The 20,656-nt window shown below is 41.4% G+C and overlaps 1 protein-coding gene across 1 annotated transcript; it reads right to left on the minus strand.

The window, feature by feature from the left end:
- Nucleotides 1-6,688: 6,688 nt before the first annotated feature.
- On the minus strand, nt 6,689-20,085 carry xirp1 (xin actin binding repeat containing 1; the record flags this gene model as incomplete). The annotated part of the gene is made up of 7 exons (XM_084547040.1): nt 6,689-14,132; nt 14,881-14,922; nt 15,142-15,293; nt 18,325-18,403; nt 19,154-19,459; nt 19,562-19,616; nt 19,961-20,085. 7 exons carry the CDS (start codon nt 20,083-20,085, stop codon nt 7,167-7,169), a joined length of 7,725 nt encoding a protein of 2,574 aa, XP_084403166.1. The 3' UTR covers nt 6,689-7,166.
- Between the last annotated feature and the right edge of the window lie 571 nt (nt 20,086-20,656).

Genomic DNA, 20,656 nt, shown 5'->3' on the forward strand with positions numbered 1-20,656 from the left:
CACACTGATTTTGCAGCTTGATATGTATGATAAAAGTTAACATTAGAATTAGAAATGGTGAACAATAAATGAGTGCATATAATTGTTTTAAAGTAAAATAGTTTAGTTATATATTAATATAGTATTTATTTTAAGATTCTGGGGAAATTTGGGAAGCATTTTGGGCTGAATGTTATAAAACAGTATTTGTTACAGTTTGTTATAAAGTTGATTGCAGAGAGAAATATATAACAGAAAAAATATCTTTAAACTTTAATGTTTTGAAGATTTTAAATACAACGTAATGAAAATGAAATGCTATGTTTTTATCCCATCTTTGCCTTTGAGTAAGCCTTTTCTTTTTTTTTTATAACAGTATAACGTTATTAAAATGCAACTCTGCTGTCACCCAAGCAAATCATCCATCCAGCTATTACTCTCTGTTTTTTGCTCTGTACTGATCTTTTCAGACACAAATACATTCACATCACTTGGCTCAGACACGGGCAGCAGTTGTGCTTCTGTTGCAAAGATGTCAGCAGCAAAAAGGTCTATCTGAGCCGAAGGAGCAGCACTAGAAAATGGATCGGAACCGAGTAAATCATTCGTTGAATGAGGAGTGACTGAACTGCTTGGTAACGCTGTAAACACATCTGCACTGCTTGAGACATCAGTCAATCCAAAGATGTCATCGGGGAAGGCTGAAGGCTGATCTATGGTAGCCCCAGCTACTCCTTGATCGGGCACATTAACAGTCAGACTCTGAACTAGCAGACTGTCATTTGAACTGAACATGTCAAAGTCCTGCTGACCTGACTGGTTGTCTGTACCAAAAGGATCTGAGCTTTGACTCTTGTCATGTTTTACAGGTTCTGAGTCCGAGATGATAAATTTCTGAAAATCATCAGGTAAGGCAGAAGGCTGATCTGTGGTAGCCAAAGCTGGTCCTTGATCGGTCACCTTAACAGTCAGACTCTGAGCTAACAGACTGTCATTTGAACTGAACATGTCAAAGTCCTGCTGACCTGTCTGGTTGTCTGTACCAAAAGGATCTGCGCTTTGATTCTTGTTGTGGTTTGCAGGTTCTGAGTCCGAGCCGATAAGTTTCTGAAAATCATCAGGTAAGGCTGAAGGCTGATCTGTGGTAGCCCCAGCTGCTCCTTGAAGGGGCACATTAACAGTCAGACTCTGAGCTAACAGACTGTCATTTGAACTGAACATGTCAAAGTCCTGTTGACCTGTCTGGTTGTCTGTACCAAAAGGATCTGAGCTTTGACTCCCGTCATGTTTTACAGGTTCTGAGTCCGAGATGATACATTTCTGAAAATCATCAGGTAAGGCAGAAGGCTGATCTGTGGTAGCCTCAGCTGGTCCTTCATTGGGCACATTAACAGTCAGACTCTGAGCTAACAGACTGTCATTTGAACTGAACATGTCAAAGTCCTGCTGACCTGTCTGGTTGTCTGTACCAAAAGGATCTGAGCTTTGACTCTTGTCGTGGTTTGCAGGTTCTGAGTCGGAGCTGATAAGTTTCTGAAAATCATCGGGTAAGGCCGAAGGCTGATCTGTGGTAGACCCAGCTGCTCCTTGATGGGGCACATTAACAGTCAGACTCTGAGCTAACAGACTGTCATTTGAACTGAACATGTCAAAGTCCTGTTGACCTGTCTGGTTGTCTGTACCAAAAGGATCTGAGCTTTGACTCTTGTCGTGTTTTGCAGGTTCTGAGTCCGAGACAATAAGTTTCTGAGAATCATCAGGTAAGGCTGAAGTCTGATCTGTGGTAGCCAAAGCTGGTCCTTGATCGGTCACATTAACAGTCAGACTCTGAGCTAACAGACTGTCATTTGAACTGAACATGTCAAAGTCCTGCTGACCTGTCTGGTTGTCTGTACCAAAAGGATCTGTGCTTTGACTCTTGTCGTGTTTTACAGGTTCTGAGTCCGAGATGATAAGTTTATGAGAATCATCAGGTAAGGCTGAAGGCTGATCTGTGGTAGCCTCAGCTGGTCCTTCATTGGGCACATTAACAGTCAGACTCTGAGCTAACAGACTGTCATTTGAACTGAACATGTCAAAGTCCTGTTGACCTGTCTGGTTGTCTGTACCAAAAGGATCTGAGCTTTGACTCTTGTCGTGTTTTACAGGTTCTGAGTCTGAGACAATAAGTTTCTGAGAATCATCAGGTAAGGCTGAAGGCTGATCTGTGGTAGCCCCAGTTGGTCCTTCATCGGTCACATTAACAGTCAGACTCTGAGCTAACAGACTGTCATGTGAACTGAACATGTCAAAGTCCTGTTGACCTGTCTGGTTGTCTGTATCAAAAGGATCTGCGCTTTGACTCTTGTCGTGTTTTACAGGTTCTGAGTCCGAGATAATACATTTCTGAGAATCATCAGGTAAGACTGAAGGCTGATCTGTGGTAGCCCCAGTTGGTCCTTGATCGGTCACATTAACAGTCAGACTCTGAGCTAACAGACTGTCATTTGAACTGAACATGTCAAAGTCCTGCTGACCTGTCTGGTTGTCTGTACCAAAAGGATCTGTGCTTTGACTCTTGTCGTGTTTTACAGGTTCTGAGTCCGAGATAATAAATTTCTGAGAATCATCAGGTAAGACTGAAGGCTGATCTGTGGTAGCCCCAGTTGGTCCTTGATCGGTCACATTAACAGTCAGACTCTGAGCTAACAGACTGTCATTTGGACTGAACATGTCAAAGTCCTGTTGACCTGTCTGGTTGTCTGTACCAAAAGGATCTGAGCTTTGACTCTTGTCGTGTTTTACAGGTTCTGAGTCTGAGACAATAAGTTTCTGAGAATCATCAGGTAAGGCTGAAGGCTGATCTGTGGTAACCCCAGTTGGTCCTTCATCGGTCACATTAACAGTCAGACTCTGAGCTAACAGACTGTCATTTGAACTGAACATGTCAAAGTCTTGTTGACCTGTCTGGTTGTCTGTATCAAAAGGATCTGAGCTTTGACTCTTGTCATGTTTTACAGGTTCTGAGTCCGAGATGAAAAGTTTATGAGAATCATCAGGTAAGGCTGAAGGCTGATCTGTGGTAGCCCCAGCTGGTCCTTGATCGGTCACATTAACAGTCAGACTCTGAGCTAACAGACTGTCATTTGAACTGAACATGTCAAAGTCCTGTTGACCTGTCTGGTTGTCTGTACCAAAAGGATCTGAGCTTTGACTCTTGTCAGGGTTTACAGGTTCTGAGTCCGAAACGATAAGTTGATTTGTGCTGCCAAGGATCACTTCATTTTCAGATAATGTTGGCTGAGAGTCAGTAAGGCTAAAACCTTCAGTAGAAGCAGCAGCAGGCAAAGCTGTGCTGCTCAGAGAAGATGAAGATGGGGTTTCAGACTGACCAAAAACACTGGGGGAATCTTCATGTTCGCGGTGGACATCTAAAAGCGCTCCATTGCTCAGGGTTTCTTGTCCTTTGTCTGGTTCATTGGGTAATTTGTGTGGCTTTTGGGCAGATTCATCTGTAATCACCTCAGTGTCACATTGGCCAACAAGTGTTGAACTTACAGTGTCTCCAAAAATCTCCTTATTAAACTGATCATTTAGAATCTCATCAGTACTTTTTTTGGGTATTAACTCACTGACTGATTCCTCATGCACTGTGCCGACTGATTGCAAAGCAGAGGGAAGATCTTTGGGCTCCTTTGTTATGGGATCACTGACTGACAGACCTGTAGTCCCACTGCTCTGTAAATTTGATTCTTGATCATCTGTTGGATTGTTATCAGTTTGTACTGGAGCTGTTAGATCATCACTTATATGCGATGTTTGAGGCAGAATGGATGGCTCCTCCAGAGATGGGACTTGAGACGTGTCTTCGTCTTCTTTCATCTCCTTCATGACTCCCTCTTTTTCCTTCTCTGCATTCTTGTTATTGGTAAGCATTTTGTCATTTTTTTCTGATTTCGTGATGTCCTCAATCTTCTCTGAGGACGACTGAAATAGTCTCCCCAAGAGTCCAGCACCAGGTTTGACGTCAGGTTTCTTGGCATCTTTTTGTGTGGCCCTGTTCGTTTTGTTATTTCCACTTGACGTAAAGAGCTTTGACATAGGACTCTTTCCTGTGGACCAGGATCCCAATTTGACTTTTGTCTTTTCAGCCTGTTTAGCAGTACCTATCAGAGAATTTGCTCTCACAACAGGCTTCTTCTGATTACCACTGTTTTCTTGGTCGTTGGTTGAATCTGTTTTTTCAGACTGGTTCTCAATCTTTTCAGGACTCACGTCCTTTACACTCACATGTCCTGTAGGAGTCTCTGGAGTTTTTGGATCTTCTAATTCATTGACCAAGTTTGTTGGAATGACACCCAGCTCTTGTTGTGTCATCTTGTCTTGAGTTGAACTGAAAGTGTTGGTGAGACTTTGAGTGTCAACTGACTCATCAGTCCTCTTTACCTCTTTATTCGGAGATGTGATATCAGTCTGTGGATTACCTTGACTGCTCTCCACTCTAACATCATTCTCTGCTTTAGACTTGCTGATCGTTTCTTTGTTGCATTTATATTCGGGAATTTCAAGGTCCACCTCACGTTCTTTGTGTTCCTTGCTGAACTCTGATGTCAGACGATCTGCGTTGGTGTTGTCTCTGATATTTGTTATATCGCTGGGATTATTTACTCGAGTCAGTTCAGACTGACCTGGGAGTATTTTATTTTTGGCCTCTGAGCTCATCTGAGAAGACTGGTCATACTGGGCCACATCAACATTTTTAGAAAACCGTACAGACTTTCTAACTGTATTTTGATAAGTGTTCGGCCTGATAGACGTTTGATTGTAGTTAGCTTTTGAGCTGGGTGCCACATTTGTCTGGCGTGTTTTCTGGCTCATAACAGAAACACCATTTTCTGAGCGGGGTAAAGAATGCGCTGTCTGGGAGGTTGTGACTTTGGTTGGATCACTCACTGGGTTTGCTTTTGCTGAAGGCAACTTCTCAACTGAGTTCAAACCTGTTGTCTTAGTTGTGTGGTTGACCTTGTCACCTTTCCAATGGTCTAAAAATCTTGTGGTAAGTGTAGCAGCTTTGACAATGTCAGATTTCTTATTTTTCAGAGGTGGTGAATGTGTTCCCTGTGTTTGATTAATACCTGTTTGATTAATCTTCTTCTCTGGTGGCCAGCTCAGTTTCAGTTTACCTTTACCATCAGCAACACTTTTACATCCTGGCTCTCTTGCAGATGACTTTGTAGCAGGTACTTCAACAGAAGACACTCTTTCTCTGGCACTATCAGGGGGTTTTATGTTGGTTTTTGTCATTTTTTTTGAGGACACTGCATCTGGCTCATCTGTCCCTTTATTTTTTTGAAGCCAGTGGTCTTTGTGTTGCTTGCGCCCAAATCCCTCATCGTAATTTCCTTTTCTTTTAAAAAGCTGTTGGTAGTGAGATATGCAGTAGAACTCTCCATAAAGTGCTGAATAGTTGTGAGTACTGCAATGAAATGAAGCAAAGTCAAAATGTACAATTATGTATTGTTTAATTTGTCACATGTGATTTGTTGTTTCAGTTGTCGAATTAAATCATTCCATAAATTGTTTTACTTACAAATTCTAAATTAAGATAATTCTATTTTGCTAAATATTGCTAGTTGCTAAAAAAAAAAAAAAAAAAGATCTCACCTGAGCTTCTTCTTACAGTGTTTGCAGCAGAAACAGCTGTAGTGCAGAATAAGTTTATTGAGCACCATTTTTTCCATTGGATAGACGGGCGTCAAACAGGCAGAACACATTTCCTTGGCAGGTGACAGGAACTATGATGATGAAGACATATTCAGTTTATAGTAACTTTAGAAGATCTTTCTTTTTATTCCTACTTATTTCTGATGATTTATTACAATTTCTGTTCTGTTGTTTTGCAGCTTACAGGGACAACATAAACTGTAAGAGCAGTTTTCATTTTCAAAATAAATTCTCAATTCTGTATTTGACCTGCCAATTTTTTATTCTCATTGGCAGGTAGATGTTTGGTACAGTAAGCCGATAACCAGACACTTTAAACATTATTAAACTGTAAGCGAACACAGCAACAGTGGGGCTATTGGAGCTATTGGAGCTAGTGTTGAAGAGATATGCAGTTGTAATTTCAAATGTGTTTGAGATTTGTACAAATCTAAACAATCAAAGCAGCATCAAGGAGTAGGATAGAGATATTTAAAATGATGTGAAAAGGACACTTATATTAGCAGAAATGGTAATATAGTATCTATAATTATATTTTCTGTATAATAATAATAATAATAATAATAATTTGTTGTGGTTTTGTAAACTTGTAATAAGCCCTTCACATCTACTGTGGGAGCACAGTACACCATTTTCTACTATAATATTCTACAGTAGTGTAAAGAAACTGGGTTCTTAAAGAAGTAAACAAAATGTCTATCTAAGTTACGCTAGCCTCACCACGTCCTAAAGAATAAGGGAATCAATGCGGATGACACTGAAGCCATAGTTACCTCATAAGCAGATCAGCACATGTCACAATATTTCATTAGACAACTTAAAGAAAGTGTGTAGGACTTAGCGACATCTAGCCATATGGTTAGAGAATTTAACCAACTGAATATCCCTTCCAAGCAGGAAACGCTGGGGTGACTGATAAAAACATCAAATACCCATATCAGTCAGATATCAAGTGCAGCATGGTAGACTCTAAGTCGCTGCTGGTCTGTTCTTGATTGGTCAATATGACTATGGTGTTGATCTTCTCATCTCCCCTTCCAGATTATAATTATTTCCCAGAATGTTAAACAGTAGGTTTAAGCATTATCACTTATTTATGTTGTTGGAACCATATATGGATACAGATGTCGCTCAATGTAAATTCTGTGAATTCGACTTGTGTTTGTTCGAACAATAATGAAAGGTAAGCACAGAGAATAAAAATCACTTTTTACAATCACATCTCTTAAACTGTCCTTTATTTGACAATTTACACAACAGAACATACAGTGTTAACTATATGCTTAGTCTTAATAAAATAATTTAAAAATGATTGTGGTTACAGTATAAAATCTATAAGACAAATGTTTTGCAAGTTAAAGTTAACATTTTCAGAATTTCATAAGATCAGTTATATGACCAACAAAACTGTTTAATTAAAACATAATGGGATAGATACACAAATAGAGTAACTGCTTTCCCAAACACACTGTTAAGAGGCTTGCCTAGTGGTTTTCCTTTGGTTGGCTAAATGTTACAAATACTGTCCCTTCCTCCTTGGCATTGTTCAGCACTTTATCTTCAAAAAGGCGACCAGATCTTCGCATTAATGGGGATGTCATGACTTCATATCTGGGTGGACTGCCAACTACCTCAAACAGAGGAGATGTCTTTTTGTCTGACTGTTTGGTGACGAAAGTTGAAGTCATGGAAGAAACAAACACATTGCCAAAGCCATCAGTCTCTTCGTATGTTTCGCTGACAGTCTTAGTGCCGATTATTCCTGCAGGTTTCTCTGGAACAGTCTTCACCTCAAGCACGCTGACCTTACGTTGTGGACTGTGACAATTTTTTGTGGACTCGGCGGCAGCAGATTGCAGGTTGCTGTTAGCATCATTGCAGCCATGAGAAATACTCTCTGTTCTTGGTTTAAATGTTGACATGGTTGACTTTGGTTGTTCGGTAGGTTTTCTGGCAGCTGAATGTATGGAGATAAATGACGGTGAGGACTGAGAGGAAGACTGTCTAATAAGTGGCTTATTGTGCCCTTGTCTGGGCTCTTCTTTTCTAGAAAGACTTGAGTCCAGATCTGTTTGAAGGTTCACATCAGTTGTCTCTTTGGTTTGGCCTGATTTCGCCTTGCTCGACACAATACTGATCTTCCTGATGTTGTTGGCAGGTTGAAGGTTTTGCTCACATTTCAAAGATTCATCAAACAATCCTGACAAGCCTGCGATATCAGCTTCAGATTTTAGACTGGAGACAGAATACAATGCCTTTTTAATGGTTTCTTCAATGTCAAGAAGTTTTGCTAAAGTCTCTTCCTTCAGAGTCATTATGTCCTTGCTTGCCTTTTCCAGATCTTCAAACGCAGTCTCAACTGAGGAGATGCTTTCAAGATCATCATCCCATGTTTCTACATCAACTTTCTTTTCCTCTATTTTGCTTTTCTTGCCATGTCTATTTGGTGTAACCACCCAAGCAGGGGCATTCTGGTATAATGTCTTCAAGGCGTTAGCATCTGCAGTGCTGGTCTCTCCCTCAATCTCTTGCACTTGAGACAGGATTCCTTTAAGTTCATCTCGTTTCCTTAAATTTTCAAAGATTTCCATGGCAGCCGTCACGTTTCCTTTCATAATCTCCTCTTTGTGGACAGACAGCCTTTGGCGTCTTTCATCTTCTGTCTCCCTTACTTTCTTCTCTCTTAAAACAACTTTATTTTCAACCTTTTCTTGATTTTGGTTGAGCTCCTTTTGCTGCATTTGGCATGCAGCAACTGAACTGTTTATCTCTGACGTTTGCGCTTCCATTTTGGGTTTTCGGGGAGATTTGGGATGTGTTTTTTGAGTTGTGTTTTGGGCAGTGTCTTTAGCATTTATGACTTTTGCCTTCTTGGACAGAAAAGCTCCTCTGTCCAAAGTCCCACTTTCCCTTCTTTCAAAATTTTGCAGAGCAGCCTGCAAACTCATGTTCATTTCATGTTTACCATCATCGTCATAGCTCTCCATACACATTTTTATCTCCTTGGCTGCATTTATTTTCTGTATCACATTTCTCTCTATTTCCACTTCACTCCCGTTTAACATTGTTAGCTGGCGTTCTGGTTTGCTACACGTAAGTGTGGCTCTTTTCTTTTTCCTAATTTCCTGAGCATTTGAGTCCATTGATAGAAGTCCATTTGTTTGATTTGTGTCCTGCTCTGTTTCACCACCGCATTTTTGGTGGTATGTTTCGTGTAAGGTCCCTTTACTGGCTTTGACATGTGTTGTAGTTTCTTGTAGTTTTTCTATAGGATGTGTACTAAACTGTTGGCATTGTTTTTGAGGAATTACTGGGCTTTTTATTTTGCTTTTCATAGAGCAAGCAACTTTGGGAGAAGAAAACTTGTTTGGTTCTTCTGCAACTACAGATTGTGTCCATTGTGGCTTCGGTGGCAACGCTGGCTTCTGCTCCTGCAGTTTCTCAGTCTTTAGAGGGAGTGGAGGTGTTGTTGCACTCTCAGACCTGGGTGCTTTAGAGTTTCCATTTGCTACAGTGTTGGGAGTTGAATTCTGTGCTGTAATGGCCGGTTGTCCTTCACAGGTTACTGAAATTGAAGGAGATAAGTTTGTGTCAGACGGAGGCACAGACACCACAACACACTGCTTGTGAACAGTCTTGCTCCTCTCTGAACAAGCCTTGCCTGAATTCCTGTATAGCATTGCGGCCTTATAGTCTCCTTTGGATACATTTACACTAGACTTCTCAAGAGATTCCAGAGCCAATTGCAAATTACCTTTTATAATATTTTCTTTGTCTAGAAACTTCTGCTCTGTCGCTGCACTCTGCAGAGACCTAATAGCTGCCTTGACATCTCCTCTGATAACTTCCTCTGTCTCATCTTCTGTTGTGTGGACGTTAAACTCGCAACTTACAAAAGGGGGCAGTGATTCTGGGGCACAACTACTGACTAGAACTGCACTTTGTTGACAAGCCTCAAAGGAAACATGGTTTTCCTGATTTTTCTCTGCATCACTGACCTTTGGACAAGTCCTGACTTGCTGGCATCTGGAGGAGGATGACCGTGTAGATTGTGCCACTGTTGAAGAGCTTTCCTCTTGTGATGACACATTCAGGTTGTATATTTTTCCAGGAACTGTGACTTCCCGCTCCGTTTGCATGCTTTGCTGCTTAGCCATTTCAAGAGACCTTTTAGCAGCTTTCACATCACCAGATATAATGACCTCCTTTTGCACTTGGTTTCCTTCTATTTCAGGACCTTGAGCTGACAGATCCATGTCATAGATAGTTCCAGGTTTAATGATCTCCCGCTCCACACACAAGCTCTGTTGCTTTGCACGCTCTAATGACTGCATCATTGCCCTGATGTCCCCAGCCACAATTTCCTCTTTTTCTACAGCAATAGGTTGCTTCACTGAGAGTTGTTGCTTTGCTGATGAGACATCTCCAGGGATGATTTCTTCCTTTGGAATACAGGTATCAGCACTGACAGAGGAATCCGATGAAAACACCTTTTTGGTGTTCTTTACGTCCCCTGGCAAAACATCAGAAATGGTTCGCTCTACCTGCTCTTTTTGCTGGCAAAGGCTCCTCTTTGCTTCCTTCACGCTTCCCTGAACTGTTTCAACCTGCTCCTTAGCCAGAAGGCCATGATCAACTTCATCATCGTATGTCTCAGCATGAAGACTCTTCAGGTAATGCAGGTCTCCTTTCTCAATGCAACTTTTGTACAAATTCACATTTCCCTTCTCATTTTCATCCACTCGACACGATGCTGCAGTTCTCTGACTATTGGCCGTCGCCAACAGATTTCCAATTGTAGACTTCACATCTCCCTTCTCTGTGATGTGACTGTCAGGTTTGAGTTCATGACTGCAGATGAGTGAATAAACAGACATCTCTGCTTGTCCCTCTGCAGTCTCTTGCATTATGATTCCCTTTTTCGAATTCTTATGTGGAACAAGAAACTCATCAATCAGCTGGGCAATATTTTGTATTCTTTGATCTCTCTCAAAGTTGGTAGTGGTGGTTGGCTGGAAGACTGGAAGCTCTACTACCGTTGTGTTAACTTCGGCTTTTTCCATTTCTCTCAGAAGAGTAACTTGTGGTTTGAGAGTTGGTTTGAGTAAGAGCTGTAACATGATGTTCCTGATGTTGCCCCCAACAACCTCCTCTTTTTGAACCTGCACACCTTCAGCACTTTCAAGCACATATTTTGCCATGTTCACATTTCTGCTCTCATTTGCTTCTATTATGATGCCACTTGAGTGAACAAATTTCAATTGGGACAAATATGAAAGGGTGTCAGCAACACTACTGGCAGTGATTTTGTCCAGTGGAGTTGTCTCAAAGAGCCAGGTAGTGCACTTCACATCAGCTTTTGGTATCTCCTCAACTCCTTGCACTGAGGTATCTTCTGACTCTTTGATCTTGTCCAGTGGCTGCGATTCAAACAGCCAGGTGCAGCGTTTCACGTCTCCCTTCTGGCTATCTTCCCTGTGAACTGTTTTCAGTGGACCCTGCTCCAGAGGTTCCCCTTTCAGACTGTCAATGGTTTGATTCTCAAAGAGCCATGTGGAGGTCCTGACATCACCTTGCTGGACATCAGTGACACTAACCATTCTCACAAACTTGTTATTCAGCTCGGATTCAAACAGCTGCTTATTGAGCTGCACATTACTGCTTCCAAAGTCTTCAGTAACCCTGATATAGGACTCATCTCGGGGGGCAAGGGAGTCCAGAGGTTGTGTCTCAAACTTCCATCTGGCTGATTTGACATCCCCTTTCTTGACATCTTCTTGGGTGACAGCTCGGATAACATAAACTTCGTTCTCTGCCTTGATGGCATCAAGTGGTTTTGTCTCAAACATCCACCTTGCTCCTCTTACGTCACCACTCATTACCTCTTCTTTTTTCACAGTTGTCACCTCGTGAAACTGGCCCTCTTTGTCTCTAATGGCATACAGAGGCTGGGACTCAAACATCATGGTGCTTGACTTCACGTCCACATTGCTCACAGGTGGTTCCACAGAAGAAGACTTCTGCTCGAGGGGTTCGTCGTGGATTTTGTCCAGTGAGGATGTTTCAAATATAAACTTTTTGTTCTGTACATCACCATGCTCAAGACCATCAACTTTCTGTACATTTTCAACATCATTGTCCTTACTGATCAGGTTGATTGGACAGTTCTCAAACATCCATGTACATTTATGTACAGAGCCTTTTTCAATCTGTTCCTCTCCTTTCTGCTCACCAGATCTTCTTACTATTTCTGAACCTATTTCATCAAGCGATTGGGATTCAAACAGTTCTTTGACTCGTGAGACCTCTCCTGACTGAAAGTTGACCTGGCTGATGCATCTTGAATCTTGCTCTGAATCCTTTCTCATTCTATCCAAGGTTTCTGTTTCAAAAAGATGCTTGACTGTTTGAACGCCAATTTCTGATTTGACAGAATCCTGTATGGTGCTGCATAGCTTCAAATTATACTCCTCACCATCTTTGATGCCATCTAGAGGCTGTGACTCAAAAAGCCATGTAATCGACTTGACATCAGTGTTGTCAATGGCTTCTGTGTCTTTCGGTTTTTCTGATTTGTCATATAAAATGTCCATTGGCTGTGTCTCAAATAACCATTTACAGGTCTTGACATCACCTTTACGACTCTCCTCTTCCAAAGACAAGTCTTGCTCTGTCTGATTGAACTTGGAATGGATCCCATCGATCGTCTGAGTTTCAAAAAGCCACTTTGCCATCTTGACATCTCCCACGGTGTCCAGCTGTCTCGTGATGCCTTTGATTACTTCAACATTTCCTTTTCCTTCTGCCAGCTGGTCTAAAGGCTTGGTCTCAAACATCCACTTATAGTTATTGACTTTCCCTTTGATGAATTCTTCTCTGCTGACTATTGTAACTGTATGCAGGTTTCCAGAGCTGTCTTTTATTGCATATAAAGGAGTTGTCTCAAACATTGCTTTGTTACCTTTTACATTCCCAGCTGTGACAGCAATTTCCTTCTCAGTGATCTCATCAGAACGAGAAATTTTGCTCAAAGGAATTGTTTCAAAAAGTTGTTTGAACCCCTTCACATCGCCCCTTTCAATCTCTTGTTCTTTTATGAAGGTGCTTTTTTGATTGCTGCAGCTCTCAAAGATTAGTTTTTTGCCTTTTACTTCTCCTTGTTCTTCAGCTGAAAGAGCGATTTTCTTCAGGCTTCCAACTTCATAGCTATCATTAAGAGCTTCAATGGGCTGAGTTTCAAACAGCCACAGAGAAGTCTTGACATCTCCGCCAATTACTTCTTCCTTTTCCAAAGGTTTTTCTGGAGAGTCTCCTTTTAGTGCAGCCAAGGGTTGCATCTCAAAGAGTTTCCTTTTGTTGACAACATCAGCCTCTCCTGTGTAGTCAGCCACCGCTCCTTCAAACTTTTCTACTCCTACGACCTCTTGTATTGCGTCAAACGGCTGAGTCTCAAACATCCACCTCTTTTGGTCAACACCTCCTCTGTGACCCTCCTCCAGAGATATTCCCCGAATAATTTTCACCCCATCAGTTCCCTTATTTATCAGGTCCAGAGGCTGGGTTTCAAAAAGCCAGCGGGCAGTGCTGATGTTGCTGCTGTTGATCTCCTCCCTGCAGATGGATTTAATCTCGTGAATATTGCCGCTATTGTCTCTGATGGCACAGCAAGGCTCTGTCTGGAAGAGTTTCACAGTCTTCTGGACATCTCCTTTCTGCTCTTGGAGCTCAGATCTCAATTTTAGGAAGCTATGGTCTTCAATGGAGTTGCAGCGCCCCAAGTCGCTCAATGGTTTAGACTCAAAAAGCAACCGAGTCCCTCTTACATCACCTGGTTGAATGGGTTCTTTCAGCACTGCCTCAACCAGTTCACCCTCTTCTCGTTTTGATTCGTTTAGGGAATCTAAGGGCTGGGTCTCAAACAGCCACTTTGATGTTCTCACATCTCCTCTGACAGAAGCCTGTCTTTTTGCAGGCATTTGTTTGGTGTTATCAGTGTGCTCAAACATTGAAGAGGTGCTTCTGACATCTCCACCTTTTAACTCCTCATCATCCAGCAGCTTCTTGGTTCCATGAGGATCTCCGATATTGTCCAGATTCCAGTTCTCGAAGATCCACCTCATGGACTGCACTTCACCCTGATAAGCTGCATCCGCTGCCTGGCTGTTTTCTGACTGCACGACTTTCATTATTTCATCATCCGCCACATCATCGAGACTTGCCCGAAGGTCTGGGTGGATGTGTTTAAAGAGCCTCTTCAGCTCACTCTTCTGCCGTTGCTGGTAGAACATGGAAAAGGTTTCTTTGGGTGGAGGCACAGGGAGGCTGCTTAATTCAAAAGGCCCTTCATAGTCAAGGGGTCTAGGTGGTATAGGTGGAGGTGGGGGGAGAGGCAGGTCATCTTCATCATGAGATGATTGTGAAACTGTGATGTTCCTGGCTGCATCAGCCATCTTGAAATAATAAAAGAAAAGATAGGATTAATACTGTAAGTATTCAGTCATCATAAACATTATTAGCTGAAAATGCATGCAGATATTAGAATAACATGCATAAGTAAGAGAAGCCATACTTTACCTTCTTCTGTGTTCCCTTGATGTTTGTCATTGCAAACCATCCTCTGTCACACCGGGGTTAGCAAAACACTTCACAGCTGTTAGTAAGCAGGCGTCACACGGGCTCCTAGTGTGAGTGCAGCTAGTTGCTCTTAAAATTAAATATCTGTAGCTTTTCTCGCAACAGGAAATACGGATCATACAGTGCAGTTTGTAAGTGCACCACAGGAGAATTTTTATTGGATTTTTTAGGTGTTTAAAGAGAAAGTGTTGACTTTAATTTTAAGCCTAGATGCATTAATTTCTGGTCTCTAAAGGGCAGTGGAAGCAAAAGCTGACACAACACTGACATATTTTTATGTTTACTGGTAAAGCCCACTGATTTACATTCTCAGGTTTTAAGAAAAATCTAATTCTAGTCTGCTCGAGGTGTTTTGATTGTGATTTGAGTGCAGAAATCCCAAACCTAAAATGTTGTTTTGTTCTGAGGTTCTTTTCTCTAAATGTAAATGTCTTTTTATGTTACTCCTTAAGATCATATAAGTTAATTGCGTCTTTGTTCAAGCAAGAAAAAATTAAATACACAGCACACAATAATAAGATACCACAATCTTTGGTTAAGAATGCTAAATGAAGTGTACAGTACCTTAATGGATTTAGGCTTTTTTCCTGGAGAACTAATGAATTCCTGTTGATGGAAAAAAACATGATTTCAATACATTTGGATCACAGGTAACGCTATTTACTGTAAATGTAATTTTAGCACTGAGCTGCACACATTTAAAATATGCAGGAGCTTTATTGTAAAATGTTGAGCTGCTATTGTGACAGAGCACAGTGGCTCTGGCCTATTGAGGCCCTTGACCTCAATGTGCGGAGAGGAATGAGAAGAATTTAAGGAACTCACTGCCTGTGTTGAGCCTCCTGTGGAGTCAGTAGCTTCTGCTTTGGACTGATAGAGAGCTGATCTGTCTCTCACTGAAGAGGAAGTAGATGTCCTGTCTCTGTGTTGTCTTGGTGGGGTGGCCCCTTTGGTCAGTGATGGACTATATTTGTCATCTGAAGTAGAAAAAATAAATCAATCCATTTTTTTTTTGTTAAGATTTGGTTACATGTGCACACACACTCATGCACACACATAACGGTACAGCACAGATATGATTGTATCCCAAAATAAGCAAAGCAGAGCGTGTCCAGTGTCAGTAACAAGTTTAGTGATAACACTGTCTGCGTATTTGTAGCTCTCTTCACAGTGTGTTTATTTATAGTGATGTTTCTTATCACTGTAGCTCCATGTTAACTCGTGTCACTTGCATCAACTCATGAAACTACATATGGCTTATTTTCCTTAAAGAGAAATGTTGTAACAAACAAACAGGTTTCCACAGGAGTTCCCGGTGGCCAACAAGACAAATAGCCCCACACGCCCTGCCGGCCTCACCAAAACAGCATGCCACTGTCTGACCGTGACGCCAAAGAAGAGGAAAAAAATAGCAACTGCTAGCTCAGCTGGAGTGACACAGATTGTTGGCACATTGTTTGCATGAGCTCTCCATCAAACCGTCAACACCTGAGCAGAGGAATGCAACTGCCTGACCTCATAAAAAATGGAAGTGATCTCAGCCTATTATTTTCACCAGAAGTTGTTTTATCCTGGAGTAATACAGTAGATTAAATAAAATGTCGCCAGTTTGTCTAATCAGATGAGAAGAATTTGTTAGACATGATAAATATCAACAGGATTTCAACAATAACGTCACCATGGACAATAGAGGTCAACAGCTCAGTGTGTTGCACCGACCATCCAGCTGTAACTAATAGCCAGATTTAAACACACCTCTTCTTTTCAGACACTAAGCCCTCAGAGGACAAAAGGTTGGAGCGGCGAGCTGGCACCTCTCACGAGTCCGGACTTAATGCATTTTCATAGATGGGTGAGCAGACAGAATGAAGCCACCGAGCGCCATGCGTGTCCCGTTGAAGTCCAACTTTATCACATGTCATCACTGTGTGATGTTCACACAAACTCCAATCAATAACTGGCCAAATGAGAGTTCATGTCAAACCAAATCAAATCAAGCGTCAGTGACTTTTTTTCCAACCCCTTTTCTGTGATTTCCGCACTTTCATTTCTGCTGACATCTCTTTGATCTGGGTAAATTCTTCAGGACCGAAGAGGAGCTATTAGCAGCACAGTAATGGGAGGGCATATTGGGCTGCTGGCAGCTGTACAAATGACGGTGAAATGCAGTTGCTATTTGTTCTTCACCACCACCACCACCTTTTCATCAGCTGTTGGTGGTTGTAGCCACATTCACAGACTGTAATGAAAACCAGCATGCCAAAGCACATCTCACACTGGAGTTCCTCGGACCCCCCAAACAGCTCACAATGCTGTGTGATACACCAAACTATACTGGCCACGTTTGATTCTCCTGTTTGATTTTATGATTGAATTCTTAAAGTATAGCATCGTGTTAATGATCAAAGAAAGAAACTGACCGAGCATTTGATTTTTTTGAGTTCTCTGACCTCCCGTTCCTTGCATTTCTAAGGATAAGGGACTGAAAACTGATAGCTGTTTCAGAGGCAGTGAAGGTCTGTGACCTTTTTATCTCATATTGCTCATGAAGAAACATTAGTGTTTGTAAAAGTCTGTCATAAAAAAATTGCTAAGTAACTGTTAATAGTGGAAAAGTCTACTTCACAGCAATTTCTCATCAGCACACAGGCATATATTTTGGATACTGTTTGGCTGAACTAAAAGCAAAAAGCATCTTCATTCGTTCTTCTTTTCTTCCAGGTTGAAATCACACCAGACACAATGAAGTACTATAATATATACTGTATATTTAAGCAACTTTCTCAGTCATTATTTCACAGTAATATTGTTATTCTACACCAGCTACATGTTCACATCATTTCCTCTCATTTAAAAGTCACCATATACTTACTAAAACACCATCCAGCGCTGTTGTCCCTGTCACTCCCCCTGAGTATCTCCGCTGTGTGGAATAACTGACTATCAAGGCCCCAGTGATGTGGGATACAAACTGTCTCCTCTCTCTCTGTGCTCACTGTGACTGAGCTCTTTCTAGTCCTGTGGCCTTGGTGACAGCTGATTTTTATCAGAGCCCACTGTCCCAGTGGAAGACTTTGACTATTTTGGGATGGTGGGCTGGCTGTGGCTGAGTCAATCACCTCTGTTAGTCACTGAGGGACTGGGGCACCCCCACCACCATTCCCATAGCTACATTGTCACCCACTATAACGGGCGCCGGGTGGGACCAGGAGTATGTGTGTCAGTGGGTGCTTACAGGGCAACGTAATTAAAAAAACAAAACACACAAGAGGTCCCATATTACCATGGTAGTACACTAATAAGGTGCCTATAGATATTATACTTCAGTATGTGACATATATTCTTCTAGTACAGAATAAGTTCACGATCTTGCTGAAAAGAAAATTATCTTTATTTTGGAATGTACACAAACCCTGAAAATGTCCACTCACATTCCTGTCTGTCTCCTACTCACAACCTAAGGTTAAAAAGTCAGAAGCTGAAGCAATATCAGTTCCGAGACTCAGCGAGTCTCAGCTCAGATGGCCAAGGTCTGTGTCACGGTCAGCGCCGTCAGCGACAGCCTCACTCCTATCTTAAGCATGTGTGCTGAACACATAGTTATGCATTCACACCACTACATCCTTGTCTTTATTTAGCTTTTTTCCCCTCTCACCACTAAACAGCGCATGGGTTACTGCTCACCAAACTCTGCCAGGGTTTACATTGTGACAGGACTTGATCCTGACACATTTGCTCATAGATTCATTTCATGTGCTGGATATGTGTGGAAGTTTAAGCGCTGTTGTTTGACACACTCTGATTGATGTGCGTCCATTTAGATGTCTAAGAGCTGGCAGGAACAGATACATTCATGTGTCATTGTGCAATTGTCTTAAAGAGACCAAGGTTGATTCTGAACAGTCACCAAAATATGACCTGACTCCGTGGCTATTAAAGAACCCAGTCAACAATCTGTCCTCTGAGTAGTCAGTGATGGTAAACATGAAATTAAAAGCAACTGCTCACCGTTTGAATGTCTGGACAATTTGTCGTGACGCACCTGGAGCCCATTCACAGCCTTTGCTCCTTCCGCCTGTGTAGTTCTCTGCGGATCAACAACATATTGTGTCATGAAGTGAATTACAACACAGTGTTTTGGGTGCTGCTAGTGTCACTGCACACAGTGGGTTAATGGAACATTTTGCACTTATTTGGTGTCTACTCAAGCCTTGGATGAGAACACAGATATCATTTTCATAACCAGATAGACAACATCTCAGAAGTGAAGTGGTTCTGTACGGAGAAATGGGCTAAAATTCCTCCAAGCTGCTGTAGACAACAGATCAGCAGCTGTCTGAAACATTTAGTTGCTGTTATTATAACAAGTAAAATAATCTACTTTATGATTTTTGAATAATTTTTAAACAGAAATGTAGTTAAATTCTGAAGGGTGCAAAAGGTCAGTTAAAAATAAAATTTACGACCTCCTTACTCTAGGTGTAAAGCACGGATATGAGTTCATCTCTTCCAATAAAAAGAAAAAAAAAAAGTTTGGTGGACGTGCCGTCATTTACTAAATGTTATCAGATGAACTGTTGACTTAATTATTTGGCACCTTTGCTGCGAGGTGTTGTGTGTCAGCACCAGCACCAGGTCAAACCTATTTAGTGCCAACTGGCGAAACATAGCTTTGGCAATGAAACATAACGCTGGTGGATGCATTCAAGCATCTAGATGACCACTGTTATGCAGCGGTACATTACACGTAACCAATTTGTGTATCAAATTTGAAAAGTTGTTCACATATTGTGAATTCTCATTTGTTAAATAATGCACGTACAAGTAACTCACACACCTGCACAGGGGAGTCCTTCACTAGGGTGTTATGACTTCTCCAGTCCTGCAGAGGGTAGTCTCTCCCTGTTTTACTCGAATCAGCGGGAGGCGAATTCAGCCGAGGGCTGCTGCTGAAGCTTTGCTGCAGGGTGGCCTTGGACTCAAACAGTGCACAAAGAGCTCTGGTGCCTGAAATCTCCTTCTGATTGAGGAAGTCCACTGAGCGACTCCGGGACAGACTAGAGGTTCTTCCAGCTTCCAAGAGGTCCACATCCCTCCTGCTGTCCGGCTTTCTCCATCGGCCGTCTACACAGTCCTCTGACACCTGAGAGCAGAAGTTATTTTAATGTGTTTTTTTTTTTGTTTTTTTAAATTTTATTTTAATAGCTGCCACGTTTAATTAGTAAGACAGACATGGTTGCACTACCTCAAGGTTTTGCTCTGCTTTTTCATGACTCCTCAGGTCAGCACAGCTCTGGTAACTGTTAGAACAAGTGTAGTGACAGTTATTATCAACAATTACTGACAAATCCATTAGCAATAGAGATCAGCTGGGTTATGAAAAGTGAAAAGCTCTCAGTGCAAATGTGTGCAAATGCATGAGTTCGCAGCAGGACGTGGCAGGAGAAGGCCGAGCAATAACCTCTGCTCATATGCATGAATAATGTATGCTGTATATGTGCACGCTATATATATATATATATATATATATATATATATATATATATATATATATATAGATATAGATATAGATATATAGATAGATATATAGATACATAGATATAGATATAGATATAGATATATGTGTGTATTGTGTAGAACTTACTGTTGCACCAGCTGAGAGACAGACTTTCTTTCCCAGCGGGTGGATACTGGAGTGACCCATGACCCTTCCTGATTCCCAGAAAGATTCTTCAGGGACTGGGTCCTCCTCATGCTCAGTACCTCCATATCAGTCCTTTCCAGCAGCTGTAGTCAGTTAAGAAATACATGATTTGTGTTGCTAAAATTGCACGATTGCAAAAACTTCTCACTAAACATAGTGCATCAAATAGCATGCACTGTAATTTAGAGCAGACCAGGTCAAATCCATCTACTTCTTTAATTCATCATTGAAATCTAAATCTGAAATGGTCCAAAATTCAAACATACAGCTGAAGTTTAACATCTTTTGAGTTGTTATACAACAGCTGTGCCACTGACAGTCATATGACTCTGTTAATGTTTATGAACTCCTGCAGTCAGACAGCAAACACAAATGTATGTCTTAGAATGGCCGTGTAGTATTATTGTTATCAGTATAGGATTGAATTGTTAGTAAAAGTAATGCACAAGTAATGTACTACTTTCAAAATAAGAAAAGGTTACTCTTAACTTTGAACAGAGACATTTGTACTCAAATTAATATTCTATACTACTTGTGTTTAAGACGAGCATGTTCTACAAAGTACCATAATCACAACCATTGCAAATAACTGTTGATCTTTCTGCCAAATCATATGAATATTCAGTTCTGTACCTG

Source organism: Chelon labrosus (genome assembly GCF_963514085.1).
Source record: "Chelon labrosus genome assembly, chromosome: 6".
Taxonomy (NCBI): Eukaryota; Metazoa; Chordata; class Actinopteri; order Mugiliformes; family Mugilidae; genus Chelon; species Chelon labrosus.